The sequence below is a fragment of the Pagrus major genome, chromosome 7 (genome assembly GCF_040436345.1).
Source record: "Pagrus major chromosome 7, Pma_NU_1.0".
In the NCBI taxonomy this organism is placed as follows: Eukaryota; Metazoa; Chordata; class Actinopteri; order Spariformes; family Sparidae; genus Pagrus; species Pagrus major.
The window spans coordinates 12,068,206-12,087,486 of NC_133221.1; the positions used below are offsets into that span (position 1 = coordinate 12,068,206).

Sequence of the window (19,281 nt, forward strand, 5' to 3'; positions counted from 1 at the left end):
GATTGGTTGATAAAGTCTTTAAAAATGTTTAATAATTTGTGAAAAAAATGCTCAAGGCAATTTATTAACCTGTTAAGAACTAGCTTCTATTTTGTGTCTCTGCTCGATAACTAACAGAGAGTATCTCTGCAACTACAAGGTCTATTTGAATAATCAAGGTATCATAATAAAGGAAACACTTGAAAGTATTTATGTCACTGGGTCCGAGTAAATGAAGTTGGCACACAGCATAAATGAAAGATTTTTTTTTTTTAATTGCAATTTTAGAATGAGTCTCCCTGAGGAACGATGCAGCTGCAGCTCCAAATCTCCAGCAAACCACAGCAACACATCTGAACATTACCTCTGCCAACTTTAATGCTAATAAAGTGAATCAGGGGTTTTAGTACAGAGCACTTGGGAGGAATTTTGGCACCATCTGTGCCATTTAAAATTTCTCATGTCTATATATTTTACTTACTATAACTGGGCTCTGCTCTGGCTTTACAGAACAGAACTGCTTGTTTCGTCCACCCAACAACCCAAAAATCTAAATATGTTCAATATACTTTCATTTATAACAAAGAAAAGCTATAAATCCTCACAAGGCAGAAGCTGGAACCAATTTATCATATAATCAATAATCAGAATAGTTGGAAATTTCTTATGAATAACAATATACGTTTACTCTTGTACTGTACTTAAGTACAATTTTATCATACTTGTACTTGAGTATTTCCTTCGAGTATTTTCTGCTATTTTATACTTCAACTCAACTAAATTTAAGAGGAAAATAGTGTACTTTTACTCCACCACATTCATTTGATAACTTTAGTTACAAGTTACTTTGCGGGTTGCAAACTGCATCAGAGAAAAAGTAACTTTTTTTTTTATTGACAATCATTAAATGAAAACTGATTTGGACAATAGGAAAAATGCTAAATATCCAATTTTAAATCAGTCAGGCTGATAATCTTTCAACCAATAGTATATACATACATATAAATATACTGTATGTATAATTTTACTTTTGACAATTTAATATCAGATACATTTACTAGGATTTTTTCATTCTTTCACTTTTACCAAAGTAATATTTTAACATGATATCTTCACTTTTACTCAAGTTTGACTTTTGGGTACTTTACACAACACTGTTACAGCTCCACCTGGACCATATATAGTCAAAGTGAAGTTGTTAAATCAGTGTACGTTATATTCAATAACCTCATTCATACAAATTATTTATAAAAAAACATCTCAATCACACTGGATCTGCTCCTGATAGAGTTTGTTTGCTATGTGTGGTATATCCGTCTCTTCCTCAAATCCTGTCCGGTGATAATATCCCAGCATGCACTGGGCAAGTAGGCTAGGCAACTTTAAGTCGCCACATGACCTAACCTGCATGTCTCTGCACTGTGGGAGGAAACGGGAACATTTGAGGGAATCACGGAGAACACACAGAAAAGATTTAGATAAAAGAACGAAACAAAGACAAAGAGAAAAAATACTCTCTACTATATGTGGTTTTTATTCAACTCACAGTACATTCTACAGATGCACACGTGTTACATCACCTTAATACAACAGAGTCTTGTAATACCTCCTCTTAAAAATGATGAATTGGTCCTAAAAATATAAAGGAACAAATTTAAAGTCACCAAAACTGTACATTATTAAAAATTCACTTGACACCACATTTGGTTTTCATGTCTTTTTTTTTTTCTTTTTTGAAAAAACGTCTGTCCCTTTACGTGTAATAAGGAACATCAAGGTTTTACTTCCTATCAATGGATTCGAGTTCAGTGTAAGAAACATGTTTAAATAAAACCCAGACCGTGAGTCATCCTGTCGCCTTCAGAGCACACCAACCATGCCGCGCAACATTTTACATTGGCCCGTGTACACCACAAAAATCAATAAAAGGAATGTTAGACTGAAAACAAGGCAGGAATGTGCCCAGTGCCTCATTATCAGAGCTCAATAGCAATTCTAGTCTTTAAAATGGGAGGATTTTAGCCTCTCAAATCACCAGCTTTACATGTTTTTGCCTTGTTGGATGAGCTACAGACGAACACAAGTATGGGTGTCATATTCAGCACAAATCATTTGCTCAGTTGTAGTCTTGAATCTTGTCTTGGGGCTGATTTTATACCACATGAGAGCAAAATTTCAGTGAGCTGTGTGTTGCAGTAGCATCCTCCCAGTTGTCTACAGTCTGTGACACAGATCAGGTGTAACTAAGCAACTATTTACTCGTCACAAGATGGACAGTGAAATCTAAGAGTCTAAGCCCAGACTGACTGACTGACACTAAAAAAAAAAAAATCCTCCAGTTTCAGAAACCAGTGTCTTTCACACAGCAGCAGAAGGTGGGTATGTGTGTGAAATCGTGTGCATGTTTGTGTGTTGGTGAAAAGTGTGTGTGTGTGCGTGCAAGACTTTAAGTGGAGGTTATACAACGTCTACTTGTGACAGTCCAAAAAACAGATTCCTTTTAGCTTAACTGGCCTTTTCATAAATCGTCTAGACATCTCTATAAGGTAATCTGTACACATTCACTACAAGCTATTGCTATTAAATAATCCCAGCTATTGTAATCTTTATATATATTTATATATAGAATATATAATAAAAATATATTGAGCAAAAAAATTACTTCTCGGCATAAGACCACGTTACATTACGTTTCCAATGAACAGGTAAGAAATGGCCCGAGCTCTGTGAAGAGTTTTGATCCATTTTGTCGTTGAGCGGTGCTAAGCAGGTCCAGTATGCAGCAGTTAAGGCTGCAGTAGTGTGATCAGTCCCTGACCTTCAGTATGAGTCCGAGAGCCAAAACACTCGGGGCCTGAGGCCGGGTCAGCGCCCCACAACAGGGCTTGACCAGAGGCCTTGCTACGACATGGGGCTTAGGAAAGGACGTGACAGGAGAACGCAAACAGGAGATGAGGTGCTGATGTGAGGATGAGGAGGAAGGAAAAGCGAAGAGAGAGACATGTTCAGACTCTCTGTGACGGGGAATGAGTACAAGTTCAAGCCAGTTCAGCTGTGGGCCTGGAAAAGATTCGGCCGGTAGAGGAAACAATAACAGACAAATAGCCAAAAACTATACATATATACCTATACATGACAGAATACACAAGCTGGAAGAACCTCCAGACAGTCTTAGCAGTAATGGAGAGAGTGTGACTGGGACGGTGACAGCACCAAACAGTAAAAAGCCCCACCATCACGGGGAACGTTGCAGGGCTCCTATTTGTCCCTATTTGAGTAAAACTCCGCCCAGCGGCTCTCAAAGAAGCGCCTCATGGCGTGTCCGGCTATCCCCACCTCCGACGTGTCCTCGTTGAACAGCTCACAGTTGTTGAAGACGAGATGAGCGTCGGCCGCAAACTCCTCACAGCTGCAGTACCTGAAGAAACAGAGGAGACAGATGTTTAAAAGAAAGTACCAGAGAGGAACATTTTGTTCTATGGGTTTGAAAGATGCCTGGAGAGCCTCCTCTACAGCACAAAAATAATCCCTCAAGTGGGGCATGCCTTTTTCTTTTGGAAATGTTTAAGTACAGAACAATCAGCCAGCTTAGGGAGCAACAAACTCATAAGAAAACACACCAGGGAAGGTGCTAGAGGAAGGAAATGTTCCTCTAAATTTACACAAGTCAATTTAAAAACACTCATCAGTGGAAAGTCAGAAAAAGTAGGACTAACAATAAGGTTACATAAACACCAACAATTACTTTGTACACACTGTCACTTTAGATTACTCTGCTTACCTGTAGCCTTTTTGTATAACTGACCTTATATAGAACTTTAGGACCTTTTAAACAGTTTGTAGTACGTAGATATAAGAGTGGTATGTCTGATTACGAGAGCCTTCTCTATTTTTCCATTTTCTGTTCTTGCAAGTTTTTCTTACAACGTTTTGAGATTGTGTACTAAATTTTTTAACAGTCATTTTGAAAATAATGTCTTCTATGCAGATTCTGAGAATTTCAGTGTAGTATTTTTTCTGTTATGTACTTTTGATGACATTTATCATGTATTAACCTCTTTTTTGTGGACTAATTGTTTTTCTGTAAGGTTATCATTAGTGCAGTGTGAGCTTACCCTCCCTGTAGCAGTCGCTCTCTCATGGTGAGGAAGTCCATGGGGTTTTTGATGATGCGGCGGTAGCCTGGTACCAGTCGGGGGTTAACAGGTTCAAGGAATGGCCAGGCCTCGGCATGAGCCTCCATCTCCATTAGAATGATCCTGGTAGGAAATAAAATTAATAAAATAATCAACACATATCAATCACAACAAAACTATCAAAACAAATGTCACCATGTAGACTTAAAATCCTGTTCAGGTTAATACGTTCATCCAGCATGTCAACACAACAGCGATGAAGGCAGGACTCACTCGCAGAAGGTGAGGTCAGGCTGGTTGCGGGTTGTCATGCGACGACGTTTAGCGGCGCTTCCTTCTCCAGAGTTACGGGTGGATGAAGAGGGAGCTGGGGTCTCCTTGTACCGTGTTGCCATGCCGCCACTACGTCGTGTTGTCGTCTCATCTTCCGAGCTGTCGTCTTCATATCTTCTCTTCCTCATCCTGGTCCTCTTTTTGCATGCGCGTGGTGCATCACTTTCCTTCTGAGAGACATAAGAAGATCGAGTTGATGTGCAACAAACAGCAGAGATTCAAAGGCAGCCAGGTTGTTTCTTTTGTGAGGAGTCATAGGATGGGCTCTGACCTCAGCAATGCAGGCAGGACAAAACCAGTCTCCCTCTGGCACCTGGGTGATTTTGGGCCTCAGGCAGTACATGTGGCAGCCGCGATCACAGCTGTCACACAGCAACAGGCAATCATCGTTGTCTCCCTTCCTGCAAACCTGGCAAGTCTGTATAAAAAGCAAAAGAAAACCTTAGTGTTGAAATGATACCAATTTTAATTTGGTTTGTGCGGAGTGCTCCCACACGATAAAGTTGCTTACCACTTTAGTCACAGATCTCTCCCAAGCAATGGCCTTCTCCAGCTGAAGTAAACACAGGCAGACCTGTGGAGCACTGCGGACGCGATCCAGAGCTTGTCGCCATGTTCGCATTCGAGATGTGATCTCACTTTCCAGACTAGAACAGAAGCAAGGTATACAAAGAAAAAAAGATTAACATATGAAACTAAACAAACCCATCCCCCACACTATGAAGAAATGCCGGTTCTTGTCACCTGAAGACGTCCAACGGTTGCTCGTCTCCCGGCGTTGGGGTGAGAGGAGCGAGGCGCATCACTTCGGCTATGTTCCACAGCGGCTCCTTCAGATAGCGTCTCTCAATGTTACGCTCGAGGTTGGCCAAACGCAGCACGGCCAAGTCCACGGGGTGTGTGGCAATACGCGGCAGGCCGGACCACTCCTTTTTAGTTCGCACAATCCAGTCGTCATGTGGGTCGGCGTCATGCTCGTAATACTGGAGGTCATCACGTGTGGAGTCTGGATCTGGGATTGTGTAGGGCTTAAAACAGGAGTGAGACAGGGAGAATTTAAGTATCAGTGAGGGAGATAACCAAACACGAGTTATGAGTTATTTTTACACTTAAGAATTCTAGAGAAAAAAATCTTTTTATGAAGTGTTTTAATGGTTACCTGAAATTCTACTATTGGCGTCTCCATGTTACTTTCAGCATCGCTCACTACGCCTTGGGGAAGTGCCTTGATGAATCACAATGTACACATTAAATTAGTTTTTGGCAACTTTTCATATTTTGTCAATGGAAAGCACACACAGAGTAGAGAAATGGGGAATGACATGACAAAAAAGTTGCTAAATTCCAGTCTGAATGTATCTTTGCTGATCTTGTATCTTTGGATCACAAAGCATAATTTATCCTTTTTTTTGTAGTTTTATCATCACACGTTTAATTTCACAGTAGGTTGTTTTAACACTGTTAGATTAATCAGATGATGTATAATAGCGAAACAGAAAAAATGAGGTGATCTCTCACCTTGAGATGAAGGTCTGCAGCGACAACCCGCTGCTCCAGGTCCTCCACCCACTGTAGGGCGCTGATGTCAGTCTCCATTGTCCTTTCCTGCACTTGCCAGGGTTCCTGCAGAGCCTCCATTAGCACATCCTTCTCCTCTACCTTCAACTCAAACAAACGATCTAGGCAGAAAAAACAGTTTAAGTTATAAGGAGAACGCAGGACAACAGGGGAAACAGACAGAAGAAAGAAAGGATGATGCACAAAATGCTGAGGAACAAAGTCCACTAACACAAGACTCACCATCGATAGGTTTGGTGCACATCTCAGCTAAGCTCTCCATGTGTTTGGCCAGATGCTTATGGAGCACCTTCTCCCTGACGCCCCTTGGATGGAGGGCCTGTAAGGTGTTATACAGTTCCTCTGGCTCCTTGATCCACCACCAGCCACGCACCATGGCTGAAAAAGAAACATTTTTGCACACAACACATTAAAAATAAGATAAATACAGACCGACATGGTGTTTTTTCTGTACATTTTTGATTATTAACTATCAGCTATCAACAAACGCATCCATTCTAAGGGATGTATTGTTTTGTCTAGCTCAAAATCATAACATCCTCTTTAACCTGATACCACTTACATGCTGGGATGGGCTTGACCACCAATTGTGTGAAGTACTGCTGCTCGAGCTCTTGGAACACAGAGTTAGGAGGTCGCCCTCGGCGCTTGGCTGCAGCTCCTCTCGGCCCTCTGCGGGCAGGACTACTGCCTCTGCTACCTCTCCTTCGCCTGCGACCTGGCCTGCCGGGGGTAGCTGGAGCAGGTGTGGCACGAGAAATGGGAGCTGGAAGAAGCTGGGGGGGTGCTGGTGGAGCACAACCAGGAACAGCAGCAGCAGCATCAGGGGCTGTAGGGGAAATGTCCTGCATTGGTGCTCCAGTCAGAGGATCAGCAGGAGCCACGGCAGGCATGAGCGGGTCCGGCTGAGAGGTGGGAAGAGATTATTTTATTTATGCACCATACGGAAGATGAGTTACTGCAGCATATTTCAATGTATTTGTAGTTATGATTGAGATGTCAAACCTGCAGGAGTGGAACAGCGAGCGCGGGCAGAGCATTCTGGATTTGAGGGAGGAGTTTCGGGGGTGAGCCCGGTGAGTTGGGTATCTGGGGCTCGGTCAGAGAGTTATCATCACACGGTTGTTTGGGGAGCAGGTTGAACCACTGTCCCTGTTTCTCTGCCATCTCCTTCACACTCTCCTCTGGTCGATTACCCTCTGGAGCGTCTCCTGCTGCTGAGCATGTGCCGTTGGTCACCGCTTCCTGCGACTGGCTGAGCCAGTTTTGGAAAGCAGCCTGTGTGAGGTCTTGTGAGCCGCTGTTGGGTGATCCCGGCCCATCTTCTCCACAAGACCTCACGCTACTTCGACGCCGGCGGCGTATCTTTGCCGTGCGGAGGTGAAGCTCCACTTCTGGTTTGATTTTTCTTGGCCGTCCTCGTCCTCTTGGCCTGCTCATAAGGGATGCGGTGCCAGGGAGGGGGTCGTCCTCTGGGGAGAAGGTCTGGGGCTGGGCGGGGGTAGCAGAGGAAGGAGAGGAAGGTAGAGTAGGAGGTGGGGTGGTAGGCATGGGGATCTCCTCAACTTTAGGCTCCTTTTTGAGGAAGCTGACAGGAACCTCAGCTACAAGGACATCTCCAGATGCTGCATGACAGAAATGTGAGGAAAGTTTAGTTGAAGACGGACGAGCAAAAAGTCTGTAGAGTCTTAAAATGTGAAAGATGCCATTTATGTAAAAATTCATTCTCCGACTCACTCAAAAGCTCTTCTGGCCCCTCGACCAGAACTCCTCCAAGGTGAGGTAGCGCTAAGTATCTGCGCCGGTACCGGTCCTGGCCCAGTAATGTGGCCCGCATGGAATGAGACGACTGTAGCAGCTTTTTGCGGAAAAATGCTTGGCGCTGTGGAGAGCCAAAAGCGGAGGAATTGTTAATATAAAGCAACATACACATATAAAGTGCTGCACCTGTGTAGCATCAGGCTTACCTTGGTTAGCTTATCTATCTGCCTTTCAAGCTCTGGAATGCTGGCATTAGTAGGGCTCTCACTCTGTCACAGAAAAGATCAAAGTTAGATGTAGGAATGATCGATTTATATCACTCAAGGCACACTAGAGCAGATACATACATCGCTGAGTTTGGGTTCTTCTTTGCGTGCTCGGCGGTTGCCTCTCTCTACAATCAGGCCGCTCTCCTCCAGACTGAGGTTCTCTTCCTCAGCCACTCTAGCACTGCGCCTCCTCTCCTCAAAACACAGTTCCTCCTCTGAGCGACCTGTACGGCGCGCTAGTGCCGCCTTCAGTCTGCAAGGGAGAGAACAATGAGGATCAACATGCTGTATGGCTCTGTGCTTTAAATGGAGTGATCTGTGAATGATTCTGTATTAGAAGAGAGAAAACCATGATCTTACTTGCGCAACTTCCCCTCAATTATCCACTTGTTCTTTCTGTAAGTTGCCATGTTCTCTAGTGTGTTGTCAATGTCACTGAAATATAAAACCGAAACATTAATAAAGTATCAGAAATGTGGTCATAATAAAACTTTAAGTTCTAGAGAAACCTACAGAATAAATAATGAGCTCCTTTTCTTACCTTGTAACAATGTTGCTGCTGCTGAGCTCATCCACCAGGAAACCCAAGATGGCTGCCTTGGTGTCAGGAGGCAGGGCATGAAATGGTTTGGTCCTCATCATGTTGCACACTTCTGTATCAAATCCATGAGATTCCAAGAAGATGCGAAGTACTTCGGAGACGGTGCCGCGGGTCAGCTCCAACTCAGCAAGCTTATCCCCAAGGATCTTTACGGACTGATGGGGAGAAAAAATTTTAATTAAAACCTGTCGCATTCCTGATCAGGAATTGTATTTATGGAGAAAGTGCTCAAATGTGTCACACACCTGATAATAAGATGACAGGCCTGGATCATGGAGTGCAACCTCCACCAGCTTTATCAGAAGGTCCTGGACCTCTCCTTGGCCGTCACCCAGTCCTAAGAGGCCCTCCTGCAGGGTAGCAAGGCTGGGGATGTCCTTGGGTATGTTGAGACCAATCACCTTTCCATAGCCATGTAGGAATTCAACCACAGCCAGGCAGTGTGCAAAAGCTGTGCCAGACAGAACCACACCAGGGATACGGGACAGCTCTGGTAGGGGCTGATGGAGACAAAGTTCAAAGGTCAGGATTATTTAAAAAACTGCAATCACAGTGCTGAAAGAAACCGAGTGTCAATTAGAGAACTCACTTTGTGGTCAGTGAGACACATGTCCTCTGTGGGCTTCTTCAGTTCTTCTGCGATCAGCTGCTGCCTCTTGCGCTCCTCCAGACGTCTCTGGGCCTGCGCTCTCCTCTCTGCTGCCCTCTTAGCTGCCAGAGCGGCCCGAGCTGCCGCCTCCGCCTCTGCTTGAGCTTTAGCCAGAGCCTTGGCTTTACTCCGAGCACCCAGCACCCTCTTACCCTGTGCTATCCTCTCCTCATCAGTCTGCTGTGGTGGTGGAGGAGGCACAACCTTGACCGATCTCCTGCGGCCAGGCTTCTTGGGCTCTGCAGCAGCGCCTGATGTTGGCTGCGTGACCTGCGTTGGGTCGGTTGGTTCAGCCTTCAGCTCCAGGACTCTGGCATCTTGCTCAAGCTGAGCCCACAAAGGAAAGCACGAACAGACGGAGGTTAGGAATAGATTGTGCTGAGGGAAATACTGATAAATCATTTTGTATCAAGTGTTTTTCTTTACCTTGGCTTTCTTTTTCTCCGCTTTCATCTTCTTAATCTTCGTGTCCTCCCTTCTCTTCATTCTTGCCTAAAACAAATAAACAGCAGCAACAAAATCAGAAGGAGATGTCAACAGCCAAACAGCTCAAAAATTATTTACAAAGAAAAAATGTACATTACAAACTGTTTGAATTACATACCTTTCTCTTCATTTTCTTTTTGATTTTTGCAAGTTTCTCCTTTTCCTCCTCAGTGAGAGCTTCTATAAAAAAAAATAAACAAACATTAGCTCAAGCTACATGTGCCAAACATCTGGTCAGTCTTAAGACATCTGGTCTTAAGACTCTGTATGCCAAGTCCCTCCAGTCTACATCCACTCACCCTTAGCCTCAAGTCGCTTCAATAGTTTGGCGTCAACTTTGCTAAGGAGATCAATCATCTTGGGCTTGGGAGGTCTACCAGGACGGCGGGCCGGCCCTCCCCTGACACCACGAACCCTGCGGGGTTTCTCCTTATCAGGGTTTGGAGGTCGACCTCGCCGGCCAGTGATGGCCATGATCATAGATGGAACCTCCTCGTTGGCCAAGAGCACCCATTTCATACCCTGCAACATATTGTAGAGAATGATCAGTCCCCAAAACAGATTTCATTTTTTTAATTCAAATCCTTGACTGTGAATAAAAAAAATGAAGTAAACAGTAGTCAGAAAAAATATACAGACCTCAGGACTTTCTCTTTCTTCATAAAAATCTCCAACAGGCATGCGTGGGCTGAAGCTGAAGTGTTCTCTGGTGACCACGCTGTCTGAGTGTTTCTTCAAGTACTGGATGAAACAACAAGAAAAAGAAAATCACAGTCAATGTTTGGACATCATTAGATATCATTTGTCATATTTGCCTTGAAATGTTTTGATTTTAACATCAACAGCTTTTATAGTTTTGTTTTATAAAAGTAAAATGCACCTTGATTATTTCTGGGAACTGCTTCATCCTCCTGCCACAGGGTGTGTAATACCAGGTTTCACCCTTCATGCGGTTCTCCATTTTCTTCACACGAATCTCCCTCCTCCATCTACAGTGAAGAGAGTTCATAATTACATTCATGTCATACAGCTTCCTTTTAGACACAGGAGAATGGCAAACAAACTAGAAATTGAGTTCTAATATATGCACTGCAATTTCTTTAATTGATTATCGGCTGCCTTAACAATCGATTATCGGTCAATCATTAAAAATATATGAAATATGTTTGACGTTCTCCCCATTAGAGAACTGCTTTAACCACTGATTTGATCCAGACACATTAGGAGTTCAAAGAGGAACAATTAAACACCAATGATCTAAATGAAATTACTTAAATGATCAACTAATGAAGACAAAATAATGACCTCATTTAACTTTTAATCAACTGGCCAAACAAAATCTAACCCATATTGAGGCTACTTAATGGTTAAATAATGGCTATAGTAATATCAGTGTGCATAGAATCTCTTTTTGTATTTTTTAATGTACAAAATTACTTTCAATTTTAATCAAATATATTTTCTCATACCAGTATTTTTGTTTTTGATTTTGATAGGCAAGTATTTGTGCCTATGTCTGATTGTAGATTACATGTTTACATTACAATTAAAGGATTAATTGATTTAAGAAAAAAATACTCAACTGTGCAGACACTATGACAATAATCTGATATCTCAGTTTGCACAAAATTTACTTTTGAAAATGTTTGACTGTCTTTAGCCAATAGTGATTGTGATCTATAGTGTAATAGCATAGAAAGACTTCTGTAAACAAGCAATGTGTAATACTGATACGATTAACAAAACCCCACAAGGGAACATTACCCATGCTGCAGTGGGAACTGGACCTGCTCCTCAGTCGCAACCCTCCGTCTGTTTGATTCACCTGTTTGAGAAAATGCGCACAAATGCGTTGTTAAACTGTGATATAATGTCTCAACCAAACACCATGACGTAATGGTTGAAAACTCTTCTTTATTACCTGCAGTGGAGTCATCATCATCATTTTCATCAACATCATCAGCAGTTTTTTCGACACCTTGGTTTGTTGCTTTTGCAGTTCCTTCTTGTTGTTTTTTCATCCTTCTCGCCTTCTTGGGTTTTGGGACATCAATAGCTGAAGCATTGGCCAGAACAGCTTCAATTGTGGCCGTGATGGAATCGACCTCTCCTGTTGCCGGGCCAGTCTCTCCTGAGGCATCTGATGTTTCTTGAACATCCACCTTCACAGACTGCTTCCTCTTTCTACCCTTGGTTACCTCCCCTTTATTGACTCCCTCGTCATTGGTCTTCTCCACTTTAGGGGTTCGAACCCGAGGCTTCCGCTGGGTCTCTTCAGGAGCTTAAAATGAAGAGGAAAAGACAAAAAAAGTGTTAAATACAATCTAACATTTTTAAAATAAACATTCTGTTGACATCATAATGTTGAATACCTGGAGATTTCATCCATATTGCCTTTGGAGTTCGAGGTTTGCGTGGTTTCCCTGGGGTTTTCAGATGCCCTCCGATAGCTGACACAGCCTGATCAGTCACTGGTTGGAGTGGGTGTACAGCAGGGCCCTCTGCTGGGGTACTGAAGGCGATGAAGTTCTCATCTCTCATCTTGAAACTCGGGGGAGTCATCGTCTCACTAACAGTGGTCTTGATGCTAATGCGTCCAGCAGAGTCTGGTGCATCATGTCCCGTGTGCTCCCACTCTGCCTCCGGTCCTGAGAAGAAACAACATTAAATAGCAAAATTCAGAATGATTAGGATAAGGACATAAAAATCTGTATTCTCCATTTTAAATGAAAGCAATGTCCAAAGAAAATGAACTCATGTGATGCTAGTTCCCATTATCGTGAACTTTAAGAATGTACCTTGACGACTTGGCTGAGATGGCACATATATGCGCGAGTCAGACGCATCACTTGGGTCTTCCACCTGAGAGGTGTTGTTAAGAGAAGACTCCAGCATGGATTCTCCTGTAATCTGGGAGCCGTCCTTGGTCTCTTCTGCCTCGGATGTTTCCCCTTCCCTGGTGGAGTCCAACGTGTCATCTCTGGAGTCTTCCACGGAGAAGCTGCTGTCTTTAGTGGTGTCAAAGGCAGTCGAGGTTTCCTCTTCTGCAAAGGAAGTGTCCTTTCTCGGGTGAAAGCTACTATCATAGTGTTTGGAGTCATCTACGCGTGAGCTTTCATCATCTGCGAAAGACGACTTCTCCATGAAAGAGCTGGCCTTGATTCTAGAGGGCGTGTCAAATAGTGAAGAGTCATCAAAACTTTCTTCATCGGTCAGATCTTCTACCCCCGTGCTGTGCAGATGTGAAGACTTTCTGAGTGGAGCCTGCTCCTCTGACTCACAGGGGACACCGCTTTGATGCTTTTCAGAATCCGCCTGTTTATTCTTGGACTTGGACTGATCAGGAGCAACTGTGGTCTGCAAGGGTTTGTAAGGAAGATCGCTGAGGATTTCGGGTGTGCGAATTTCTGATTTACTTGTCTCAGTAGCTTCCACCTTCTGTGATGTCCTTCTCGTGCCTGAATCAAGCTGAGGGAAGTGTTCCTCTGGTTTCCCATTTCTTTCATTAGCTTTCCTATCCTCACTGTGACCATGGTGCTCTGGCTTGGGAGACGACTGCTTCAGCGCCTGAGGAGGAGTGGCGTTGGGAGGATGCTGCTCAGAGTCTGAACTTTGGACCACTCCAGAAGACGTACCCATTGCAGGAGGCACAGACACCAAGGCAGGAGGGGCGGACACGGGTGCAGTCCTGGAGGCTTGAGTGGTTAGAAGAGGTAGGGTGGACAGAGGTCGGACTGTAGGACTTTCATGGGCTGCTAGGGAGGGTGGGCTTGCTGCTCCGGGTAGTAATGATGCTGCAGAGGCAGTGGAAAGACCAGAGTTAGCAGCTAGAGGAGTGTACGTCTCATGCTGGGTTGTGGGCGCTGGGTCACAAGGTTTACCGCCAACTGAAGGAGTTGTTGACGCAGACATGGGAGAGGCAGATGTTGATAAACAAGAGCCAGTTGGTGCTGAGGCTGAAGACCTAAGAGCTGGAGCCACACCAGCAGATGAGGACTTTGCACCCATTGATGAAATGGCAGACATTAGTTTTGGGGGTCCTGACTTTTCATGCTGAGCTCCAGATGTCACCAGAGGTGGCCTGGACCCTTGAACCATCTGTTGAAGAGATGAGATGGCTCCAGACGCAGAGTAAGAGGACGTGGACACCAGGGCAGGAGGGGAAAGTGTTGTGGGAGGCAGTGAAGACTTGGTTTGATGAGACTCAAATGAAGGTGAAGAGACTGGAGGGACTGAAGAAATTGGTCTGGACACACTATCAGTCGAAGCAAGAGGTGTAGACAATTTTGGAGGTGAGGCAGGCAGAGGGGAGGAAGAGGCCCCCACAGACAGATGCTTGGATCCAACAGGGGTCATCTCTGGCCTGAGGCCTTGCATCATTTGAGGAGGCGAGGAAAGTCTGGGAGGAGCAGCTGGAGATGGAGCAGAGGACACATTGGGAGGTGTTGAGGTTTGTGGTGGAGCAGACTCTTTATCAGGAGATGACACTACAGGGGGCCGAGGGGCAGATGTGGGAGACTCGGAGACAGCAGTAACTGCAGAGACCCGAGGACGTGTTGAGTCCTTGTTTAGAGACGTTGACACTGCTGCAGGAGATGCAGATGCAGAGAGCTGAGACGACACAAACTGCGGAGGTGTATTCATGGCTGACTCTCTGACTGAGGAGGCCATTTCTGGACGTTGAGCTGCTGGCTGTTCAGAATGCGGACGATAATCACTCGAAGGTCCCACAGGTTTGGGTTGGTAACTGTCAGATTTGGACAGCCTCTGGGCAGCAGATGCCCTTTCCATGCCATTATAGCTTGAGTCTGTCTCCTTGACAGCTTCTCTCGCGTGTCCTGAAAGGGAAGAGAGTAAAAGAGTCAATAAAAAGTAAAGCTTCTTATTTGCAGAATAAAGTGTTTTTATGATGAATTCAAAGTGAGTTGTTTTACTGAAGAATCCGATGTTCAAACTGACACATTTTGATACTATAATTATGAAACAACAAAAGACATTTAAAGCACTTCAGTAAGAGATTCATCACAACCTCGGTGACGGACAGTTCAGACAGTTTTACCTAATCAAGCAGTGCCCCCTGCTGGTTGAATCTGGGCACTGTCCAAACACTGTGCACCGGCAGTGAGACTGATCCTTTATAACACATTAATGTGCAAGAAATAACTAGCAGGACTTATTTTTTTAGCACTGATTAATTTGCTGATTATCTTCTAAACTAATGGATTTGTCTACAAACGTAGTGAAAAGTGTCCATCTTAATTCCCCAGACCCATTTACATGTCTTGCTTTGTCTAACCAAAAGTGCAAAAACCAACAGAGAGTTTATTATCATGTCAGACCAAATAAATAAATTAATACGCAATTATAATACAAATAAAAAGCAATTATCAAAATGGCCAGAAATTAGCCGTTTAAACTAAACAATAACAGTAACATTACAATTTTATGAATGGTGGCCTGGCCACTGTAACGCAACCAAGGAGTGCCATGTCATAATATGATCAGCGACTGGAATGGATAGGTCAAGTATGACCAAAGAGGAAGAGGACTGTTTCATTACTCACACATCTCTAAACTGGTGGCATTAAATGAGGAAATGTAAAGTAGAGAACAGATTCAATCTTGGGGAAATAAAACTTAATCGATGCTCAGAATTACAGTATTACAATAGTCAAAATGTAGAACCAACACATTCCAATCACAACTGGAGGAACGAAGTGAAGGACAGAATAAAATGAGCCAAAAAAGCTTGACAAAAACATCTGTGGAGTAGTCACCTTGAATGACAGTAGGTATTCCCACATTGCTAGCATGGGGGCTCCGTTCCCTGCTGTGGTCCTTGGGTGATCCACTCTCCTGCACGGTCGACGGTGACATCATTGTTGCTGAGGACATCCCCACAGGGAGAGGGCTCCCCGAGGAACCTCTGCCTAAACTGTGATGCTGTGGGCTGCCACGTGGAGGAGTAAAATTCTGCGCAGCTGGGGGCATCATCTGAGCCTGGCCTTGGGCCTGAGACTGCTGTGGTGGCGGCTGCTGCGGCTGCTGCTGAGGAGACGGCAGGGACGGGTGCTGGGGTTGATGCTGGTAGTAGGGCATCCCATTGGGCATCATACCATAATGCTGTGGTTGCTGGTGCTGCTGGTGGTGCTGCTGCGGTGGGTGACGATGGGACTGGAGGTGCTGCTGTGATGGTTGATGCGGTGGTGGTTGTAAGGACTGCTGCTGGTGATGCTGTGACGGTGTAATTCCAGGATGTGCCTGACTCTGGTAGGTCCCATACATACTGTGGGAGTTATAACTTATCTGCTGTGGGCCAGGGTTACTCCTGTTCCAGTACTGACTCCCACTGAGAGGCATGTTTGCTGGGCCTGCCACAGGGGGCTGGTGAGAACTTTCAATACCCCCGTTCAACTGGTACTGTCCGTGACCCTGGAAGTGGTGCTGTGACTGAGGCTGCACCATCCCAGGTGCCGGCTGCTTCTGGTGCATCCCGTGCCCAGGAGAGGCGCCCATGCCTGGACCATACTGAGGGTGCCCTCCCCACAAGTAGTCATAGCCCATGCTGCTCTGGTGGTGGTTGCTCATGTGTGGGTAAGGAGCTGTTGGTGGGTGGGAACCAGGCACAGCGGACCCAAGTACAGTAGTGACGCCATTCACATTCATTTCGCCATTCATATCTGTTGGACACGAGAACAGCAGTCAAGCTAAAGAGATCGCGGTTTGTAATAGTAAAATGTTGTTTTCGTCGAGATAGAATTAGAGGGATCAATAAGTTGTATAAAGTACACAGTGCTAAATAAAGTGCTACAAGTACTCACTCTTCCCCTGCTGAGGAAAACTCATGGAGGACCCGTTAGTATAAAGAGAATCCCCTGAGGAGAGTTTCAGTCCTGAGTTTGCTGAGGAGTGGGTGTAGTTGAAATGATTATTTGACTCCATCTGAAAACAAAACAAAAAAAAGAAAACAGAAATGTGTAAATACACAAATCTAACTTCTAACAACCAAGAAAATGTAAAGCAGTCACGCAACTAACTGCTCAACGAGGCCAAGATGCATGTGCGCTGTACGCATCACACTGTGAATCACGCGATTTATTTATTTAATTCATTATCATTTATTTCCGTGCAGTTATGAGACGCTACGTAATACGCACATTTTCCTCTCCAAAAATGTCAATCCTGAATTATTTTGGCGACCGCAGCTTGTGACAGCACCGATCCGATTCCAACAACAACACCCGTCAAAATGTCGCAGCCAGCAGCAGCAGACGCCAGGCCCGAGCGAGCCGTAATGGACAATCGGCATATTGCGATAGAGGCTCATCATTACCGCTGATGAGGCGCCGCTAACATGAGCACATCCTCCTCAATCTGCCATGATAAATGTACGGCCCGGGCAGCCATAGCCACACTCACATTACCCAAGACCCGGCGGCCTCGGCCAACTAACAATGGAGGGATTAACTTAGCGAAAATATTTTACAGTCCCTCCGAGGCCCGGGAGGACTGCTACCACACCGCTCGCTGTGTAGCACTTCCATACGCTCGTAATACAAAAGTAGCCCTCTATGGATACTTCATTAATTCAACAAGGCCGTTGCAAAAGCAGGCGCCGCGCTAGCTAAGCCGCGCTAGCTGTGCTCTCAAACGAACAATTCACTTTAAAGCGCTGCTAGTCAGCTGTGCTAACAACTGATACCGTTAGCTGGGTATGAATTCAACTCACGAACATGTTGTACAAACCTTTTACTTTAGCGTAAAACACCGGACAAACAGATTCCCCGCTCCAGTTCCAAGGTTATTTAGCTAAATCATCACAATAGAAACAAGCTAACGCACGCTAGCTAGATAGCTAGCCGATAGCATCCTTAACGTTTACCCCGGAGTACGCCGCTGAAGCAGCGATGTTAGCTAACAGCCAGGTAGCAGGTACCGCAGCCACGCTGGGTCGGATCCATGGTGCCCATCAGCGGTTCAGATCAACGCGGATGAAAATAAATATCAGCCGGTGTGTTGTTAATGAATAACGATATCCCAACTCAGCCTCGCTTGTTAACAGATGGAGGCGTGCTCCCTTTTGTTCACGGGCTAACGTAAGCTAGCAGCCAGATGAAGTTACATTGTTTACGCTGCACGCACACAGACAATTTTTTTTGCAGAGCATCATCTTCCCACACTGCCACCATCAAAAGTTTCGCTGATATTTTCAGTGAAAGCTATCCAACCTTTCAGTCCTTGGATTTGCGAAGGCGCAGATGCCTCTAAACCTTCGTCTAAACGGGTGTGCGGGTGAAGATGGCACAGCGGTAAATAATAAACAACTATTCCCTAACCTTTGGGTTTTAAATTAGCAAACATGGCTGGTGTGGTCCAGTGCAGCCATGATCACAGTCAGAACAGAGCGAACAGTTGCAGTGTGAACGTCCCGACGGCAGGACGTACACATCCGGTTACACGAAACTTCACAACAAAACCAACAATAACAACAATAAGAATCCGCCGATCTTACTGTATATATATATTTTTCATTAATAATTAATAATATTTTTTTTCTTAATTGTTAATAATTATAATTACCTAACTTACTATTTGATATTAGTAAAAGTATCAAGTTTCGTCGTATAAATATCAAATGCCAGAATGACTTATTATGAAAGAGTCAGTGTTATTACTTTTTATGACTGAGTTAGTACAGATGTATTATGTATACAAATTATGAGTTAATTGATGAAGAAGTGGAGAAAGGGTAGGGTTAAATAAATGTACTATATACTTCTTTCGTAAACTTGCTTCTGAGAATTTCCCCCATTTTCATTTTGTTGATCTCGACTTGTTTTTTGAAAGTTTTGTTTTTTTTACTGTTTTAGTAAAAATATATCAAATTAAATGTAAGCAGTAACCTGTTTTTCCGATTCTTAATAATGTTTGGGTGGATAAATTTACTTTATTATAATGCATCGTTACTTATTGTTGTTTTTTTGTTTTGTTTTTAATTTGCAATGTAAGTAACAGCTGTCCAAAGTACAATCTCACAAATAGTACAAATCTCACAAAGTACAAACATTGAGCTACTCAAGTAAAGTAGCCTAAAGTACCTCAGAGCTGTGCTTACGTACTTGTGTAAAATGAACTTATATTTACTTTTCACCACTGTTAAACACTAACAAAATGAAGTCATTCATTATATTGTATTTGTTTATAGAAAGTCAGCTAAGTTAAGGTATTTGGTGTAACTTTTATAATTAATGGATGTCACAGTTGCTTTGACATTTGTTGTTTGATTAGGTCACATTATCCTTAAAGAGGCAGTTTTTAATAACAAAATATCCAGTAATAATCCAACTAATAACTCATTCTGTTAGTTATAAAACGATTGTCTAATTTATGCCATTATTTTAAAGTGCTTCGGCGTGAAAACAGGAAACTAGTGCAGCACATTACAGTCACCTTCTCGGATATGACAGTGAGGAAATCAGGCCTGAAGAG

At 43.9% G+C, this 19,281-nt stretch overlaps 1 protein-coding gene across 5 annotated transcripts; it reads right to left on the reverse strand.

Moving 5' to 3' along the window:
• Positions 1 to 1,490: 1,490 nt before the first annotated feature.
• Positions 1,491 to 18,206, reverse strand: baz2a (bromodomain adjacent to zinc finger domain, 2A). Of its 5 annotated transcripts, none has more exons than XM_073469671.1 (30): positions 18,129 to 18,206; positions 16,614 to 16,734; positions 15,570 to 16,472; positions 12,591 to 14,630; positions 12,165 to 12,440; positions 11,714 to 12,073; positions 11,557 to 11,617; positions 10,673 to 10,781; positions 10,432 to 10,533; positions 10,092 to 10,314; positions 9,911 to 9,972; positions 9,733 to 9,798; positions 9,247 to 9,633; positions 8,903 to 9,157; positions 8,598 to 8,812; positions 8,417 to 8,491; positions 8,135 to 8,309; positions 7,994 to 8,056; positions 7,764 to 7,908; positions 7,032 to 7,651; positions 6,589 to 6,931; positions 6,249 to 6,404; positions 5,967 to 6,127; positions 5,608 to 5,673; positions 5,193 to 5,476; positions 4,960 to 5,095; positions 4,720 to 4,866; positions 4,389 to 4,618; positions 4,095 to 4,238; positions 1,491 to 3,397 (listed from the first exon to the last, which is right to left on the reverse strand). In XM_073469671.1, exons 2-30 carry the CDS (start codon positions 16,732 to 16,734, stop codon positions 3,238 to 3,240), a joined length of 8,085 nt encoding a protein of 2,694 aa, XP_073325772.1. In that variant the 5' UTR covers positions 18,129 to 18,206; the 3' UTR covers positions 1,491 to 3,237. The 5 variants fall into 5 exon arrangements, with proteins under 5 accessions (XP_073325772.1, XP_073325774.1, XP_073325769.1 ...); XM_073469673.1 differs by lacking the exon at positions 18,129 to 18,206 and adding an exon at positions 18,021 to 18,116 and having other exon boundaries at positions 4,389 to 4,615; XM_073469668.1 differs by lacking the exon at positions 18,129 to 18,206 and adding an exon at positions 18,021 to 18,116.
• Positions 18,207 to 19,281: the final 1,075 nt, after the last annotated feature.

What these genes read in the sequence shown, in the direction of transcription:
- baz2a (XM_073469671.1), bottom strand. Translation starts at nt 16,734, where the DNA reads ATGGAGTCAAATAATCATTTCAACTACACCCACTCCTCAGCAAACTCA. An exon ending in AGTTCCCAGAAATAATCAAG is followed by an intron (nt 10,534 to 10,672) that starts GTGCATTTTACT and finishes TGTTTCATCCAG; the next exon opens with TACTTGAAGAAACACTCAGA. An exon ending in AAAAGAAAATGAAGAGAAAG is followed by an intron (nt 9,799 to 9,910) that starts GTATGTAATTCA and finishes TATTTGTTTTAG; the next exon opens with GCAAGAATGAAGAGAAGGGA.